General features: G+C 40.7%; 1 protein-coding gene across 4 annotated transcripts in view; it reads left to right on the forward strand.

The window, feature by feature from the left end:
- Window positions 1-17,814, forward strand: part of PTCH1 (patched 1) — a 68,272-nt gene that overhangs the window by 6,515 nt on the left and 43,943 nt on the right. For all 4 annotated transcript variants that reach the window (XM_075739997.1, XM_075739998.1, XM_075739999.1 and 1 more), the window contains one exon: window positions 17,522-17,711. In XM_075739997.1, the coding sequence (XP_075596112.1) occupies window positions 17,522-17,711 (190 nt within the window). The remainder of the gene's footprint in view (window positions 1-17,521; window positions 17,712-17,814) is intronic.

Raw genomic sequence — 17,814 nt, forward strand, 5'->3', positions numbered from 1 at the left:
GGGCTTTGCATTGATTTCCTCTGTGACTGAATTTTGTTGGACACAGATGTGCTTTTAGAAACATCCATTCATAACTAGAAAGTACTCTAGGATGGAAAAGGAATCATACCCATAACTGGTTATGTTCATTGCTATCACTCCGATAGGCCTTTTAAGACACTGTATGTGAACAGCAGTCACACATACAAATTCACAGCCTCTGCTTCTCAAAGTTTTGTGGCTCCAGAGAAGGTTCTGTTAAGTGGAGCTTGAAATTTGGCTACTGCAATGCCTTGAATAGCGTTAATTGGAACAGCTCATAAGGGGAGAGGTGGTCTAATCTTGTTCCTTGATGCTTCATTTTATGTCACCGTTGTCTTGGGATTCTTTTTCCCCTCACTTCATTACTTTTTCTTCTTTAAGAGGTTGAAGATCATGTTGTTCTTCCCTTCCTCTTTCTGCACTTTTTGCACTAGCTGTAGCTCAGTCAAACCTTTCACTCTTTAGGTAGCCTTCTTCACAAAGCTAACCAAGCTCTAACATGCAGAGCCCCTTCTTTAAGTCAGTTTGAAGGAAGCGGGTGGGTGGTACAGGTAGGGATAGTACGGCCTCCAGGGAAAACAAAATGCCTCAGTAGCCACATAGTTCAGCTTTGGTACTTGGAACAAAGTGTGTTGCGATTTTAAGTGAAATAGGAGTGTGTATGATAGAAACTGTAAGTGAAGATTTGAGCTAAGTGTGGTATTGTTTCCTTTCACTCTAAAGGGGCAAAAATCAAGTTACTCTAGTATTTATGGCTGACCCATCTTAAAATACGTTAATCTACCCGTGCAACATACGAATGAGGTGAAAATGAGGAAAGCGTGTGCGTGATATGGGAACTAGTATTATTTCCATAGATTCTCAGTTCGCTTAACCCAGCGAGATCAAGTGCAGATGGAGAGGAAAGTTATTCCTAAGTTCTGCCTAAGGCATCACTTAACTTTACGCTAGTATTCTTTGGAGAAGCAAAAAAGAATAGTAAAGGAACAGATCTTTGTGAATTTGTTGTTTCAAGGAGACAAATTTATGCGAGTGGGCTGGAGTAATATGTTTGGTTTTAATACAGTTAGCAGCAATTGGCCCAGTCAGGTACAATCCAGTTCTCCCACAAACATGCACGTTTGTGCACAGCAGCGAAGTAGTACTGTTTTAGATGTGCTTGCACCTGCATCACCACATCAACACAGAGTAGATGGCAGAAGAGCAGAAGTTACTCTGCTGGTGAGTCTGAGGTGTGTTGGTAGGCTGTGTGACAGACTAGGGGAGTTGTCCCTGATCACATCACCCAATTCATTAATGGGTCAGGTGATACAGGAGCTTACTGATCTCTGAATACTGTCTTGCACTGTGTTGTGTCCCTCAGTGCCTGTTGAAAGTTCTTTGAAAGGCGTTTATCTGGAAAATTTCCAAGTCCATTGCTTTGTTTGAATTAAGTATGATTATTATGTGGTTTCTCAAATGGGAAAGTAGCAGCTTCCTCATGATGGCTGAAGGATGGTCATCTAGGCAACATGCTCTTTTTAACATTTACTGGTCAATATGGAAGAGTATTTCAGTCCATGCTTCTGTGTTGAAAAATAGCACCAAATTCTAATATTTAAGCTTTACATGATGTTTCTGGATGAAAACATCAGGACAGTTGGTGTTATATTGCTGTTGAGTTGAACTCCCCATGTTTCTGTATATTGAAGGTTAAGATGTTTAAAGGTTTTAGTTATATGGATATTTGATTGTCATCTTTCAAGAGCCTGCTATTAAATTAAAAATCATTGGAGGTCTCTTAAGTTCCACCTTGACAGGTGTCCGCATCACTGCTCAGGGTTGGTGTTCATTGCTGAAATGCTTGTACATAAAAAAAAAAAAAAAAGCCAAACCAAAACACTTACATGTTTAAAATTCCTCTTTCCTCTGTAAGAGTGTTAATGAAGGTGTTGCATGCGACCATTCTTTGGGCACTGAGAAGGTAAAGGGTGAAATCCTGAACTTACTGAATGCAGTGGCAGAACTTGGAATGACTTTAGAGTGGCCAGGCCTTTACCCATGTTCAAAGCCACAGCAGACTAACAGCATGCCCCCACTCTACCTCTTCTGGGAAGTGCAAGAGGAGGATCCCTTCCTGTACAACTGGCACCCCTCGAAGCTACATGGTTGCACAGTCCCTTTCTGCCTTTCAGACTTTAGAGGCATTTAATTTACTCAAGGCTGTGGAAAATTAATCTTCATTATTATTTCCAAACACTGTCACCAATGTGTGTGCCAGAATGTGCCCTACAGATCCTTGTTTGGAAGGGTCTGTTTCCTTCTCTGTTGAAACATGTATTTAAACAGGGCAGTGCCTTGGCTGCACCATCCCCCTCTTCCTCTCTTCTGAGCTTTGAGTGTCATCTTGCACTCTGGGGATTTTGCTGCTTATGAGCAGGGTGTGAAGGCATTGCTGTAGTTTTGGAGAGTTGGAGATTTCGATATGGAAATCTTGGACTCAAATAGAACAGTTGAAAGCAACGTTGTTTTGTTGTTGGTCCCCATGACACTACTGCTGAGCAGGAACAGGGAGAATGTAGGTAAGCAGAAGAGCTGGCTCAGCTGTGGGGCTGGCTGCTGCTGAAGTTGTGGTGCTATGTGGAGGTGCTGGTGAATGGTTTGAGGTCTACTACCAGTTCCTGTTACCAGCTGAGTGGACTGGGTGGGGTTTTTTTTTCTTTTTTTTTTTGAGAACAGGCCTTCCTTTCTCATTATTCCTCAGCAGAAACTGGGTTCAGACAAGAGTGAACTCTAAAAGCCATAGGTACTCAAATTTGCTTTCAACAGAGAATGCATTAAGGAAAACTTTAGCTCTTCACCCTGACTCCATCCATTTTCATGATTTATTTTTTCCATGGGAGGAGATGGTCCAAGCCCTGTTGTTAAATAGTATTTGTGGTGGTTCCCCAGAAAGTAGTAATATCGCATAGCATATACATGTAAGAGTTCTTGACTGCTCAACAGATTTAAAGGCTGTTACATGCAAGTGGATGTTTCAGTTACACATAACTGTTAGGAGGCTCCAAAATATGACAGCTTCCAGATGTATGAACCGACTGATCCCTTTGTTTAGATTATGCACCACAGCTGATGCCTAGATTAGTCCTGGCTGGACAAAGCTATGGGAGATTTGTCTGGTTTCCACAATGCCATGTTTATATTTCATTTGGGTTTCTTCTTCAAAGCTGACCTCCCTATGACCTGTTGGAGCTGTGTCCACTAGGATGCTAGTTTTAATGTGTCTGCAACTGCTTTCCTTTTGGTGTCTAATGAAACATGTTCTCATTTTGACACTCATGGACTTTTATGCACAATCCTTTTAACAGTGAATTATGTGCTTCAACCTATGAGCACTCAGGTAAAACCATGCTTGTAAAGTTTTCTGCCCCACAGCTAGCTTTTAAAGAATATTCTGATTGGTTAAAACAGTGTTTTGGTTGTAGACCTTGTGGGGCTGTTCCTTGTCAGGCATTTTCTCCTGTGTATAGAATAAAGTTCAGTCTTCCAGCCTTTGCACAGTGCTTTTTCTTTCTGCAGATGATGGTGTGGATATATGTGGTTCTAGCTGCTGGTTTTGGAGTTCAGCAGGAGCTGGAGTGCAGAATTTTACCAAGAAGTTCATTCTTTGTGTTTACTGTATAGTTATACATGTTTTCTCCATCAACCTTATTTATCTTCAGTACACCTTTGGTACTTTTCATTTCTTTAATCTCTCCTGCCTTGTATTATGAGGGAGGTCTTTCCCTATTTGTGTTCGGGAGTTACTCTACCTGGGAAATCCTGAAGAAATTGGTAAAACTCCTTAAGAGCTAAGTGACGGTTCTACAGTAAGAATTGTAGTCCCCTGTCAGAGTTCAGAAAGATAAAGAAACATAACTTTAATCATTACTTATAGAAACTGTATGGTCTTCTACCAGTGATACTTTACTGGGGCAACAGATACCCAAGATGATGCCTCATGACAGACAGCTCAGTGCTTTGAAGTATGTTTTCTGCATGAAAATGCATGCTGTTTTATAATGGCCACTTTATTTCTGTGCCCATAAACCAAGGAGAATAGGAAAATGTTTTACTCCTGTTTTCATGATCTGTGCTGTTCTTTTATCCACTTACGGTGTGCTAAATATGACCAATGAATACTGGATCCAAAAAGCTATATTCATCCTTGCTGTTGAGTGACTTTGACTTGGAATAAGTTTTAATTGTACATTGCACTAGAAATAGATGGACTGAAGTTGCAAGGAGTAACTTTGAATTCAGAATTTAAAAATAAAATGTATTTTTCTTAATTTTTTTTTGCTCTGTAAACTTAGCTTTAATATCTGTCAATACAGTTTACTCGCTATTGTTTTTCCTCTGCTATTTTCATTCAGTATCACCTCAGTTGCTGTAAACATCTTGAATTTGGCAGAAGTGGTAATTTTGTGAGATAAAAAGCCCTGTATGGAAACTGCTGGCCATGTAGACATTTTGATGTATGGAGAAATTAAACTTTGGTTTTTAGAATGAATGTCTTGGCTTCCACTTCTGCTTGGTTTTGGAAAGCTTAGTTATTTCAGTCCTTGAGCAAAATATATAAGAGGTAAGGGAATGGGCAGAACCATAACCTGACTTTTTCTGCAAAGGTGCTGTTTCTTTAGAGAGTTGTACTGAACTTAATTCCAGCTTCAAATATACAAGTAATCATTGTATATTTGAAACATGTGTATTTTGCTCACATGCAAGAAAAAGCTGGTATTTTTAAGGCACATATGCTGTATATGTACACCCGTATACCTGAAGCTGGAACTGAGCCCTTGAAATGTAATACAGTCTTCGTTTACTAACAGTAAGATAAATTAAAAGAAACAGCCTTCTCGTTTACCAGCCTGATGCATTTCTGATTTTCAGTCAGTAACCAAAAGCTAAGTGCAACAAACTAGAAATGAGCACTGTTTAGTCAAGTTGTATGATTTTTTTTTCCCCCCCTTAAATCATTGCTTAAGGGCTTCTGGCCCCTAGCTCAGGAATCCTGCCCAAAAATGCCAGATGTATTACACAGTCAAGTATTGCAATGTAAATAGTGTTCTGTGCCACGAGAGCAGGGTGGTCCATCTCCTAGTTAAAAAAAAAAAAAAAAACCCAAAAAAAACAAACCCACAGAAGAAAAGGGAAAAATCCACACTCTCTGAAATAAGCACAGTAGTTGCAGTGTTATTTGTGTTTTTGGCTGCACAACCAGTATTTTGGAGCTGAAAGAACACAGATAAATTAGTGCTTTGGACTGGTGGATAATAATAACTGAAACTGAGATGCTAGAAAGCAAGATGTGTCTTGGCTGAGGCTGCTTAATTTAGTCAAACAGGCATGTAATAAGGAAAATACTAAAGTAAAGGCCATTGCTGACAGGCAAAACCTGTTACTTTACCTTACTGCGAACAGCAGTCTTCGTGCGCGTGGAAGCAGAGTGGACAAAGGATGGGAAGCAGGGAACGCAGAGCATAGGGTTCTTCTCGACCTCCTGCTGTGTGATGGAAAGACTGGGTGTGTTACTGCACTTTCTGAGTATAAACATTGCTGAGCTGTTCTTGGTTTTAATTAAATACCCTTTGCTGTATATTAACAATGACTTACCTTCCAGCGTGCTTATCTTCTTCAGATGTGTTGGTGGATGTAGGAGATGTATTTGCACGTTTTTCCATTTTGTGTACGAACATGTAATTTCATAACATTTAAAACTAGTTGAAAGGAGATTCCACAAATCTGACCTGAAAGGAAATTGTCAAGGGTGATGCAGTAATCAGATTTACGTTTGGGTTATCTGACAAATCTGTGAATTGCCATAGCTTCCTTGGGTGTGTGCAGAGGGGAAAGAGGTTGTAGGAACTTATTTGTATGTGATAAACAGTATTTAAATAGCTCCAGGAATGTGATCCCAATGCAGATCTTAGTGTAGTCTCCTCAGTGAGATACTCAGAAGAAAAATAAGTTTTAGGAACTCATTTAAACCTCTCCCTTCTTGCTGACACTATGATAATACTGAAAAAACTCCCTTATCCATTACAACTTTAAATTTTTCTTCCTGAGTTACCTTTTCTGTAATGGTAAAAAAAAAAGAATACAGGTCCTTAAAAAATGTACTTGCTGCACTAGTTTTTCTGGAGAGTATTTCCTGTGCATTTATCGTATTTGCCTCTCGACATGGACCTGATTCTGATTTCATTTACACCAGTCTTAACTCTACAGACTTCTTGAGAAGTTCTCCATACTCAGAAAAGAAGCCCTTGCTCTTTAGAAGTTGATTCTGTTTAAGTGGTAGGTAATAGAAAATACAATATTCTGGTGCAAATTATTAAGATCAAGAAACAAAACTAAAACTTGTTTAGTGTGACTTCCAATTGTAGATAAAAGCTAGCAACTTGAGAGAATTGTGATCAGGTGTAAACATGTATTAACTGCTCTTTCTAGAGATTTGGGGAAATAGGATGACCTTTTTAATTCTTTTTTCTTCTTTTTTTTCCTCCTTTTTTTTTTTTTTTTTTTTTAAATAGGCTACAGTTTCACATGGCTTGCAAAAGAAATCTTTCTCCCTTTTTGTTTCCCACACCAATTGATTTATCATTTTGCTTGCAAGCAGACTTAGAATGTTAGGGCAGGAACACACTCACTTTTTTCTCGTAACTTTTTTGTTGCGGACCGAAACCAGTTGACTTGAATAAATTTTTCTGTGGTCTGAATGAAGCCAGCAACGTGGAAAAATCTTGCCATTCAGAGCCGTCTGAATGTACATTTCAGCCACACAGTAAGCTGTATTGGTAGGCAGTGGACTGCTAAATACAACCATTTTTCGCAGCAGAGAGTTAGACAGGTGATTAGCATAATTAGCACAGAGTAGGCTATACATATGGTAATGTTAAGTGTGTAAATGCCAGCTGCGGTGTAAAATTTATGTCAGGGGTCGACAGGGCTGTGCGAAAGTATTGTGTTACAGCTGCAGGTCAAAGCCTCCATTGCTTTACCCCCTTTTCTCTTGTTGGTGAATGCACTAAACAGAAGAGAAAGACGGACAGAAATATAACAGATAAGGCTTTGATTGAACAGTCTCGTTCTGTGCAAGAGGGACTGCTCTTAAAAACCCCAGAAAACCCCAAAAACTACGCACATGCATGCAAAACAAAAGTTCCCCTCTTTCACTGTAGATTTTTATTTTGCCAGCTACAAAAGTGCTGCTGTCTTTGGGCGATGCCATTATGATGGGGTGAGGGGAATATTTGGGAGGAAAGTATGAGGTTGGTAATTGTGCTTTAAGGAGCAAAACCAAACAAAAACCTTTAATTCACCTTCTGCATTCCAACCCACTTTTTTTTTTTAATGTCTCTGTTACTTACTGCACTTAGGGGGCTAGGAATTAAATAGTCTTGAAGGTGACAGCATTATATGTAATAAAATCTCAACAGTGCAACAATCTTCAAGCTGCATGACTGGTTTTAGACTAAGTGCCAAAAGTTCCTCTGTGGTTTTGTGTGTGGGTTGCTACACTTATTCCCCAGGTTCCTCCCACCTCCTAAACCACTGAATTCTTTATAAATTAAAAATGACTAATACAGGTTTCTTGTTTTAAAAGAGCACAGCGTCTAAGGGTACACATCTTTTTAAACAGCTGACAGGGAAATCTGTACATCTCTTTGTTGCCATAAACTGTTCATTCATATATTTCACTTGCAATTTTTTTCCCTCTTTTGTATTTTTTTTGTAGTCGGCTATAAGGAGTGGTGGTGTTGACAGAATATAGTTCACACCACACTGACCTTGTGATGAAACTTCCTCACAGCCGCAGGGGGTCCTTATGAATCAGCCCCTAATCCAGCTAATCCCGCTCGCAACAAAATCATGAAAGTGGCTCACAGCGATGTGTTTCCCTGCACAGATGCAGCGGGAAGGAGCGGTGTTGGAAATGCATTGGCGCAGCGGCGTGCAGTTCCTCGGGGCCAGGGGATGCCATTGTGCGCAGCCCCGTGCAGGGGCCGGTGTGGGGTGGGGGGACCAGCTGCACTTGGCGCTGGGGGGTGGCACGGGGGTTCCCTTTCTGCCAGGGGGTGAAGGCGCTGGTGGAGAGCACCATGAGCACTGGCCGCATCTCCGGGAGGGTTTGAGGAGGTGCTGGCTAATGGCACGGTCTCCCAAAACCTCCCATGTGCCCACCACAGCTGCGGCAGGGGCGTGTCTCTGCCGTTCTAGAGCTTCTAGTAGTTGCTTGTTCCAAAGTGAGAACAGACCATTGTTGTAGTCTGGTGGGCTTGGTAGTGAAGTGAAATTACCTGCGTGATCAGAGTAGCCAAAAGTAGAAAATAAAGGTTGTGTTGTGGGCTGTGTTTGGTCATTTGTTTAGCTTTCTTTCCCAGCCCTTTTTGCTTCAGAATAAACATGGCCATATGGTCACGCTCTCGGAGTGTCTGACGGGAATCTCTGATTGCATCCCGCACAAAATGAAATGCGCTCTTTACTGCTTGGTGTGAATAGCAAGCAAACTATGAAAAATGGGCCTCCTGACAGATGCAGCACTGTCTTGGGAGCTGGTGGCCAGTAAGAAATATCGAGGTGGGGGGAGCTGTGACAGGCAGCAGGTTCGGTGCCGGGGGGAGAGCTGACCTGACCTGATTGTGTCCAACAGTGAGAGCAGTTCTGCTTCAGTGCAAAGCCATTCAGAAGGAAGCTGCTTAGGCAACAACAGATGGTACAGCAAGCAGCTGGTAGGGAATACTTAAAAGAAACTGTACCCTGTTTCATAACATGTTCATTCCTTTAGTTTTTCGATGTTCGTTTTGTCATCTCCTAAAAGCACTATTTGGGAAACGGTATCCCTTCTGGATGAAGAGTTTTTTCATTGCTGTTTGCTGCTCCTTTAAAAAAATTGCATTCAAATTTTGTGCTACTCCACGTACAGATGAAATTTGTGCTATCCCAGGAGTACAGATGAAAAGACTTAAAAATGCTGCTTTTAACCACACAGGAAAACAATTACATATTTGAGGAAAGGGCACTGAGAGGTTAAATGAAAAGTTGGGCCTAGAGGAAAGCTGACTGCTGTGGAACAACATAGCAAATTGTTTTTAACATATTACCCAGCAGAAGCTCTTATTCAAGTTAAAGTAACTTAAAACAATTATATTCAGCTGTTTTGAAATCCTTAGGTTTAGACCTTGAAGCCTCTTACATACCCTTCTCAGCAGAACTGGAAACTTAGTCACTTTCACATACAATTGAGGATTTTGGCTTGTTACGAAGTGTGCTCAAATGTTTTCTTAAATTACCGAAAAATAAAAATTCAGCTTTGATCCTCAGCGGGTGTGAACTGTTACATGACCATAAACTGTTGGAGAGTTGCAATAATCTGTATTGGCTGTCTATCCTCGCTGTAGGCCATCTCCCTCGTCTGTAGGAAAAAGCAGAGCCTAGAGTCCTTTATTCCTTTGCTGCTTCAGCCAGAAAATTCAGTAGTTGGGTTTCTCCACCAAAAGCTGTGGCTTAGCTCTGACCTGAAGGGATCACATCTTTGGGAGAAAGGGTAGCTCGCTCTCCATGCCCATTCATTCCTCATTCTCTTTGTTGGGATGGTCAACAAGGATGCCAATTGTGATGGTGGTTTTCTATAATATGGACACCTGCCCACTAGGAAATGGACTGAGACCACCAACTCATTTCACATAAGCTAGCAAACAGCTGTCAGATGGTAAACAACTTGTGGTCACTATTGTTCCTGGCTGGATTAGAACCAGTGACCCAGAGGTGAACAGCTCGTATCCTGTTACCAAGGACATGTGTTGCAGCTCGGTAAGCAGCTACTGCGTTTTATGTTTAATTGGAAAGTTTGAATTGCATGTACCAGTTTTGTGTATTATTGTACATTTCAAAGCTGCTTGCGTGACGGGGTGAGATTTTTTTCAATTTGTACTGTTCAATTTGTTCATTTTGGTTGGTGTTTTTTTACTGCACTTTCCCAGTTTCTCAACCCGGAAGGGCACCAAGCAAAAAAAAAAAACAAAAAAGGTCTAATTTTTTTTTTTTTTAGCAGACTGACTATTTTACCCAATCAGAAATAATATTTTTCTGCCTATGGGCAATAGAGATGCCTACATGTAAAATCAGCTTTTATTTGATTTTTAGAAAGAAAAGGTTTTAGCTCCTAAAATTGCAGGGAGGGTTTCCCACTACAAGCAGAGGCAGCTGTTGTTGGGCTGTCTTCCTGAGTATGCAGACAGCTTTGTGTCCTTGTCACAGCTCTAAACTTTGTCAAACTGTGACAGAATGAAAAGCCATCTTTGATGTGTGTTTTTATTTTTGCTATTCATAGTCATGTCAGCATTAATGAAATTTATAACAGCAACACTGGAGTCATCCCCAGCATGTGTGAGAAGTAACTTATATCATATGATGACTTGGGAGACAAAAAGTAGCCTTTTGAAGTGCTTTGTTGTGGTTGGAGTTTTTTGGTAACTTTTTAAAACTTTTTTGCATTTGTAGGCCACAGTCTTTTATGTTTGCTCTTTTTTTCTTCTTTTTTTAAGCAAAAACAAGGAACTTGGTGTTACCTAATTCTCACTGTGACAGAAGTGGTTGAGATGATCATGTTGCTTCTAGATTTTCCTAGAAGTCAGTGGTGCTAAAGAGAGAATGAAGTTGGTTAAATCTTTACATTGGGATGTGATGGTATTTTAGACAGACCGTGTCCTTTTGTTGGACATTATAATGGAGAAGAAGTGCAGAATACCCACCTGGGCATTGGGAAGGGAGATGGTAGGGCGCAGGCTATCCTAACCTGGGCAGGCACAAACTATCACTATTCCATGTGAGCTATACAAATGCAGATACGTGTATTCAGCAGAGTAAATGCCGTGCAAGAAAACGTAGACACAAGACACAACATGGAATTTCTGACTGTCTGTAGTCCAGTGCTGGCATAGATCATGTCTAACGACATGATGATAATTTTTCATTGAGCTGTTGCACAGCCCACTGAACAACCATGTAATCTCTTTAAGACGCTGATTGCTTACCACTGTGTTCTAGCTCTTGTAAGATCATAATTTCTCAACAGATTTTTTTTTTGGTAGCTCAATTTCAGTCACTCCCTATGAAGTCTTTATTTTGCATAGTTAAATAAATGAGCAGAAAAAACTCATTGCAGGTAGCCAAAACTTTTTTATAATGTAAACCTGATGGGCTTCTGAGAGCCATCCTTAGCATCATTAGAATATCAGATACAGGAAATACATGATAGTGCCTTACAGTCAGTAGTTAATAAATTCAGAGATCAATCATGTAAACCAATAGCAGTTCTTTACCAGCAGACAGCATTTTAAAAGTTTAAAGAAGTGGACATGCTAACCAGGATTCTGAGGAAGGTGCTGTCTTCCCTGTTCTTCTGTCAGGATGCTAAATAATACTGTCTGGGTGCAGAAAAACTATATTGTGTTGCTGACAAAGAGCAGCACAGACAGGCTCAAACATCCGAGAGAACACGAAGACAGAACTCCCTAGAGAGCAACAGGAAGCTTTAAATCAAAAGGCCATTATTTTTCTGTGCCCAGTAAGAGGGTAATCTTCATATCTGTCAGAGAGCTTCAACTCTTTATCTCAGTTTCTTTATAGGAGGTTTCAGTCCTCAGTGAGTAGTACTTGGCTGCTGTGTTTTGTTCTCATGAGGTCTGGGCTCCTTTATCCGTAAAAATGGAAATTGTCATTGGTGTCATTAGGTACTGCCTACTGCTGTATGACAGGTGTGAATACTTCTAATCCCAGCACGCAGTTAGGACAGAGAGGCAAAGCTGTGGCTGACTGTCTTACCTGCGTACCATCCTAATGGACCGAAACTATTTTCATTTGGTAGTTTTTGAGTAATAGTATTGAGTAACAGCTGTATACGGGTGTAATAGAGATGCACATGGGAATAGCACAAGGAGAAACTGCATGGGAAGTGGAGTAGAACGAGGCCCTTAACAGCAGTCAAAGTGGAGGGAGGTGGGCTATGTAGAATGCCACAGAGGCATCCTACGTATGTATGTACATATGTATGTACGTACATACATATGTATGTACATGTGTATGAAGACAAAGACCCTTCCCGGTTCCCATCCCAGAAGGAAGAGGTGCTGAAGGGAGAGAAGGCAAGGCACCTGCAGCTTTCCTCGGCACTCGCCCAGGGTGGAGCGAGCGCATCATGTAAGGGCAGCTGTCTGGTCTCCTTGCAAGTCTGGGGCTGATCTTGTCTTTCTCTGCAAACTGCCACGTTTTGGGTTGGTTGGTAAAGGTTGAGTCTCAGGTGAAGAGGTACTAATCTACACATCTGATTTATCAAAAAGGATCAACATCTTTTGGAGAGATGAAATGAAAACATTGTTTGTGTGAGGTGTCCATGACTATTGGAGGTACTGTTTTAGTTTTTGCTGTCAAAAGGTTGGGCTGGATTGCTCTAATGCTACACATTTATAGTCCTGGAAAAATGAAAAAGATGATGTTGCTCAAAGCAAGCAGAAGTGTATCTGCCTCCCCACAAGCGCTCAAGTGGAAACACCTTAAGGCCCATAGGCTTCAGGAGAGAGGTTCCCCAGAAAGTTTTGCTCTGTTTACTCACCTCATGCTTGTCGTAGAAGACCTTAGGCTCCAAAACTAGTATGTATTTCTGGAAACCTTGGCTTTGGTTTCTCAAAGTCTGTCCTCCACATTGGTAGGCAAACGTTTTTATCCCAAGTGTTTGGCTCTCAGGAATGTTTGGTTTTAGAGACATCTTGCTCTCTACTAAGCTACTTGTTGCACAGTTATGCACAAGGTAATTATTGAATGGTTAACAGAGGTAATGTTCATGTCTGAAAAAAATAACAAAACCTCAGGCTATATGATGCAATTCTAGTAACCTGAAGTGAAACATTGTAAGGTATTCTGAAAAATAAATATTTAATGCCTTTTGAGCAACCAGACAGTAAATTAACAAGGAGTGGTTTTTGGCTATCACTCACAGTTTGGTTTAGGATCGATCTCTTAGTGTAGCAGAGGTCAAACTTACTGCTGAGACTACTCAGTGTGGAAGGGACTGCAGTTCCTGGTGATGGATTCCAGAGTTCTTTATAAGCATATTAATGTAATGCCATGTAAATTTGGAATGCTAATTTTGAGAAGGGTATAGCTAAGACAGTGACATTCACAATGGAAATGAGCACGAGCTGAATGACCCAGTAACTTCAAAATTGTTAGTAAGTCAGTGGAAGGAAATCTCAGAAATTGTGCCAATGAAAACAAATATGGTTTCACTCTTATGTCATTGGAGGGTGCATCTGTGTTGTGCAAATGTACAGTAGAGGCAGGCAGTTTTGTTTTTCTAGGTGCTTCTCGCTTAAGATGCACCAAAGCATTTTAACGTGTGATGACTGAAACACTGGGTCTGTGACCCCAGTGCTTGGTAATGGGATCGAGAGCCTTTCACCTATAGGTCATGGGTTCAGGTCTGACTCAAGTTAAGGATGGCTAAAACTTGTTACCACCTGACAGCTGTTCATTGCTCTTGGGGGAGGGAGACACGGTGGTCCTTACGCAGTTCTTCCCAGCCTAGCTTCCATACTGACAGTTATTGCTCTCTTCAGGCCCTTCAGAAGGGCAAAGAATTTAGTACCTTGACCAGCTACTGTTCAGGTCGGTGGGGAAGTTCAGGAGGAGCAGCAGCGTGTTTCACGGTACGGGATGATGACTTGCTCAAGGCAGATCTCATGTGTTCTGGCAAAGAGCTAAGAGGGAAGGAAGCCTGTGGATATTGGGGGGGGGGGGGGGGAAGGGGAAGACACTTTCTCCTTCTCTGGAAAAAACCCCAGTTTTTTAACAAGAATTAATACTCAGCAACAAAGATGCTGTCAGTAAAATTCTCTCGTGTTGAACACTGGCCTTCACACATATTCTTGAGAATTAGAAACTGGTATATTAAGTGAGAAAAGGTGCCAGGACTTTGGCATGGGGGTTTTTTTCCCTTTTTTTTTTTTTTTTAATTTGTTAGCTAAATTTTACAGATGGCATAGTATCTCCTTTCTGGTAGGCAGACACCCATAATCTGATGACACTGCTGGAAGGATACTATACAAACTGTTTCATTGTGTTACCACCAGCCATGAGACAATGTACCGATCTGTTATTTAAATCAGCATTTTGGCTTGTGGGAATTTGTGCCACCAACTCAGCCAAATCGTAAGGAATAATGTAATAAAGGACTCGAATGCTATCAAGTGGCTTTTGATACGTTGAAAAAGGAGTCGTGTGGATTTTGTCACCAGAATATTAAAATGAATTAAGTTCTGTCTTTGATATGGAATAAAATGGGAAGTATTGGTACTGTATGCCATACGTACAATTTAAGTCAGTAGCGTTTTGAGTGTAAAATGTTGTCGTCACTAAATATAAGAAAACAAGAGTCCCTAAAGGAAAACCACAGAACACCAGTATTTTGTTCATTGGTCTTATTTTCCTTTATATCATTTGTCCTATAGTGTGGAAATCCTATACTGACTATAATGCAAGGTTGTTTTGGTTTGGTTTTTTTTTTTCTCAAAAGTGTAAGGAATGACTTCCTGCAGACTGTGCAAGTGTTGAGCGTAGTATTGTGTATCTTCAGCACAATGAGGCCAGAGGCTTCAGGTACCTTTCAGGGACATTTTTAGTGGTTTGCCTCCTAGGTTTTTGCACCAGCTGTGGGTAGTCTGGGGGAAAAAAACAGACAACAAGAGCACTTGATTTTAAAAAAAATGCATATTCAGCTGATTGTGGAGGCTTAAGATCTCTGGATATGGCAGCTCCCAGTGATCTTTGCAAATGTTCAATTAAAATAAAATGTAACTGGTAGAAACTTTTAAAATTATTTTTTGCCTTACCATTTGCTCTTTATTGCTTCTGATATGTTGAAAGGCCACTGATATATCTGTTTGCTTCTGGTCTGTCTGTCTGTTTTCACATAATCTGACTTTGGCAGTCAAAATTTTCCTCTGCAATCTACATTTATAATTTCTTTGTACCTGAGTGTTACATTGTGCAAAGTATCTACATTTGCCTGTGGAGTTATCTTTACTGTATTTGGCTGAAGAAATGTAAATAACAGACCCATCAAAGAAATAATTAAATGGTGAAATGCCTTAAGCAGAATGCGGAGCGGATTTGCTGCTGGGTTCTGGAACATGCGCCTGCCTTCTTGGGTGGTTTTGCTGTTCCTGTTTTGAATGTTAAAAGGGGAAGAAAACAGCTTCTGTTCTGATGACTGACTTGTGTGATGCAATTTTGATTAGCTAAATCTGCCTTGTTCAGTGAAGTTAATGTGGTTTGACAGGACCTTGATTAGGAAGCAATCATTTCTGTTGATAGTAAACAGTTGGTCACTTTCAGCAGAGATAGGAATGCCGCCCTTTGTCTTGCATGAAGTATGATTTGTTGGTTCAAGTCCTGGTTAAATTCAAAAGGAAAGTGTGGGTGGAATGGGAGAGAATGTAGTACCAGGAGTAGAAGTTTATGGTAGGCTCCACAGTCCTCATAAAATTGGGGCTTTATTGTCTTGGCTGGCATTGAGACACAAGAGAGGGAAAGAGACATTTTGTCTCTGGAAGCACTTGGAGTGTAAAGGACTGCAAATGAAAGCTCTGATTCCAAGATTAGGATAACCCATACCCCCACCCCATATTCCTGTAAGATGAAGCAAAATTTATTAGCTTATCATAGACTACTGGTTGGTGGAGAAAGATGGCAGTGACCGTGAATGTGAGCCTGATCGGTTAAAGTATTTTTAGGGTTTAACTCTTGATAAAAATTAACAATAGCTTTTTGTTACCTTACATATGTAGTCTCAATGTTTGTATGCTCTCTCTCACTGTGGTAAGAGGGATGTTAAGAAATTATAAAGGGACTCAATGTGAGGAAGTTGTACTTTGATTTTTATTTTTTTCTTACTGTGAGCTGGTCACTGTTACTTGGTTTGAAGGAGGTAATGCCACATGTGATAGGCTGAAAAAATGCAGTGTGTTGTGGAAACACTTATTTCTTCAAAGAACTCTTGAACTCGAAATTAAGCAATGCTTCGTGCCAGAATGACTGTATGGTTTAATTGTTGAGGGTCTCATTCTGACAGCTTTATCCATGCAGGGGCCCAGCTTCTTGCCTGGTGGTCCTTTTAGCCCCAGGGGGTTTACGGGTGGGTTGAGGGCCCAAGTGATTGAAAAAGCATGTCCCTGTTCAGGCATGGGAATGTCATCTCCCACACTGCCAACTGATTACAGATCGGTCTGTCGCTATACGGCCTAGGAAGAGATAGATGTACATGCCTTGTTTCTGTTCACACTGTTGCAGAACTAAACTTTGGCAGTAATTCAGATCACTGGTGCCAAGCTGACTCGGACTGAAAAAAATGTAACAAATTAGACCAGGTCTGTAGCTTGGACTTAGCAGAACCATAAAGGTAATAAATTGTAAGGGATGGAAACAACATGTTGGTGGTGTTCTTGTCCTCCTCATCTGGATGTGGTGTTGATTCAGCTAATGGGCTGAATTAATTGACCCCGCCTCCCACATGCATTTGCTAGAGAGACTACGGGGGAGGTTATATAAAGTATATGAACTTTAGCTGAATGCTTTTTTTGTAGGAGGGAAGATAATTTTCCATTCTTACGTAATATTTTCTGGCAAGGCAGATTGAATATGGCTCCCTCTAGAGCCTGTCGACTTTGCAGTCTCCCTCTGCCTTTTTGTTCCCCCCCCCCTTTTTTTTTTCCCCACCATGTTTTAATATGGAGCACACTGTCCAGCTCATGGGTTTAAAAACAGATGTTGCGAATGAATGATCTCCTGCATCACAGCATGTTGTGCAGGTACTGGAGCACTGGGGTAAATTAGCTGTAGACAGTCCTTTCTGCTACACTCAAAATTGCATCTCTTTATGTGAACTTGCTATTTTTTCTTTTTTTATTTAAGGCTGAAAGAGGTACTCATGCTCACTTACTCTTTCCTTCCCTTTTTTTAAGTGAAGAGAAACATTCTCCTTCTGCCTTTGCCAGATTATTTAGGAGAAGAGTGTAAATTAAAGCCATTTATCTTGAAATGTGCTATTGGAGCAGACTGTTTATACAAGTGTAAGAAATTGTAACATAGTATTTGGTCTGGTCTGCAAGGAAAAGGTTTTTTCTTTTTTCTTTCTTTTTTTAATTTTTACATGTGGGATATTGGTTATAATGTAGAAAACAATGTTTGAGGCTCCAGTTTACACATCAATGTTTTAGTGCAGTGGAGGCAATGGTATTTTAATGAAGAATATGTTTTTTGTTGCAGTGTTACTAAAATAAACTTGTTTCTAGTTTTAGTTACACAGTGATCAGTTTGAGACAGAATAGTCCATGCACAAGTTTTTCTGACTGGAGAGTGCTCAGTCAAGTGAATCCAGAATAAGCAGGTACTGGCTAATACAAAGCTGTTGATATTTATCCATCAGTTGGTGGACGAGTGAGTCGGGAGTTAAATTACACACGGCAGAAGATTGGAGAAGAGGCCATGTTTAACCCCCAGCTCATGATCCAGACTCCACAGGAAGATGGTGCTAATGTACTAACAACTGAAGCACTCCGACAGCACCTTGACTCTGCACTTCAGGCCAGCAGAGTACATGTCTACATGTACAACAGGTAAGGGAAAAAGCAAAAGTTTTCTTGGTCATCATCTGTAACAGCTAAAGAGTAGGCACATGGTTCCCTCCATGTATTTTTAAATGATAGCACTGCAGAGCCT

Source organism: Balearica regulorum, chromosome Z (assembly GCF_011004875.1).
Source record: "Balearica regulorum gibbericeps isolate bBalReg1 chromosome Z, bBalReg1.pri, whole genome shotgun sequence".
Taxonomy (NCBI): domain Eukaryota; kingdom Metazoa; phylum Chordata; class Aves; order Gruiformes; family Gruidae; genus Balearica; species Balearica regulorum.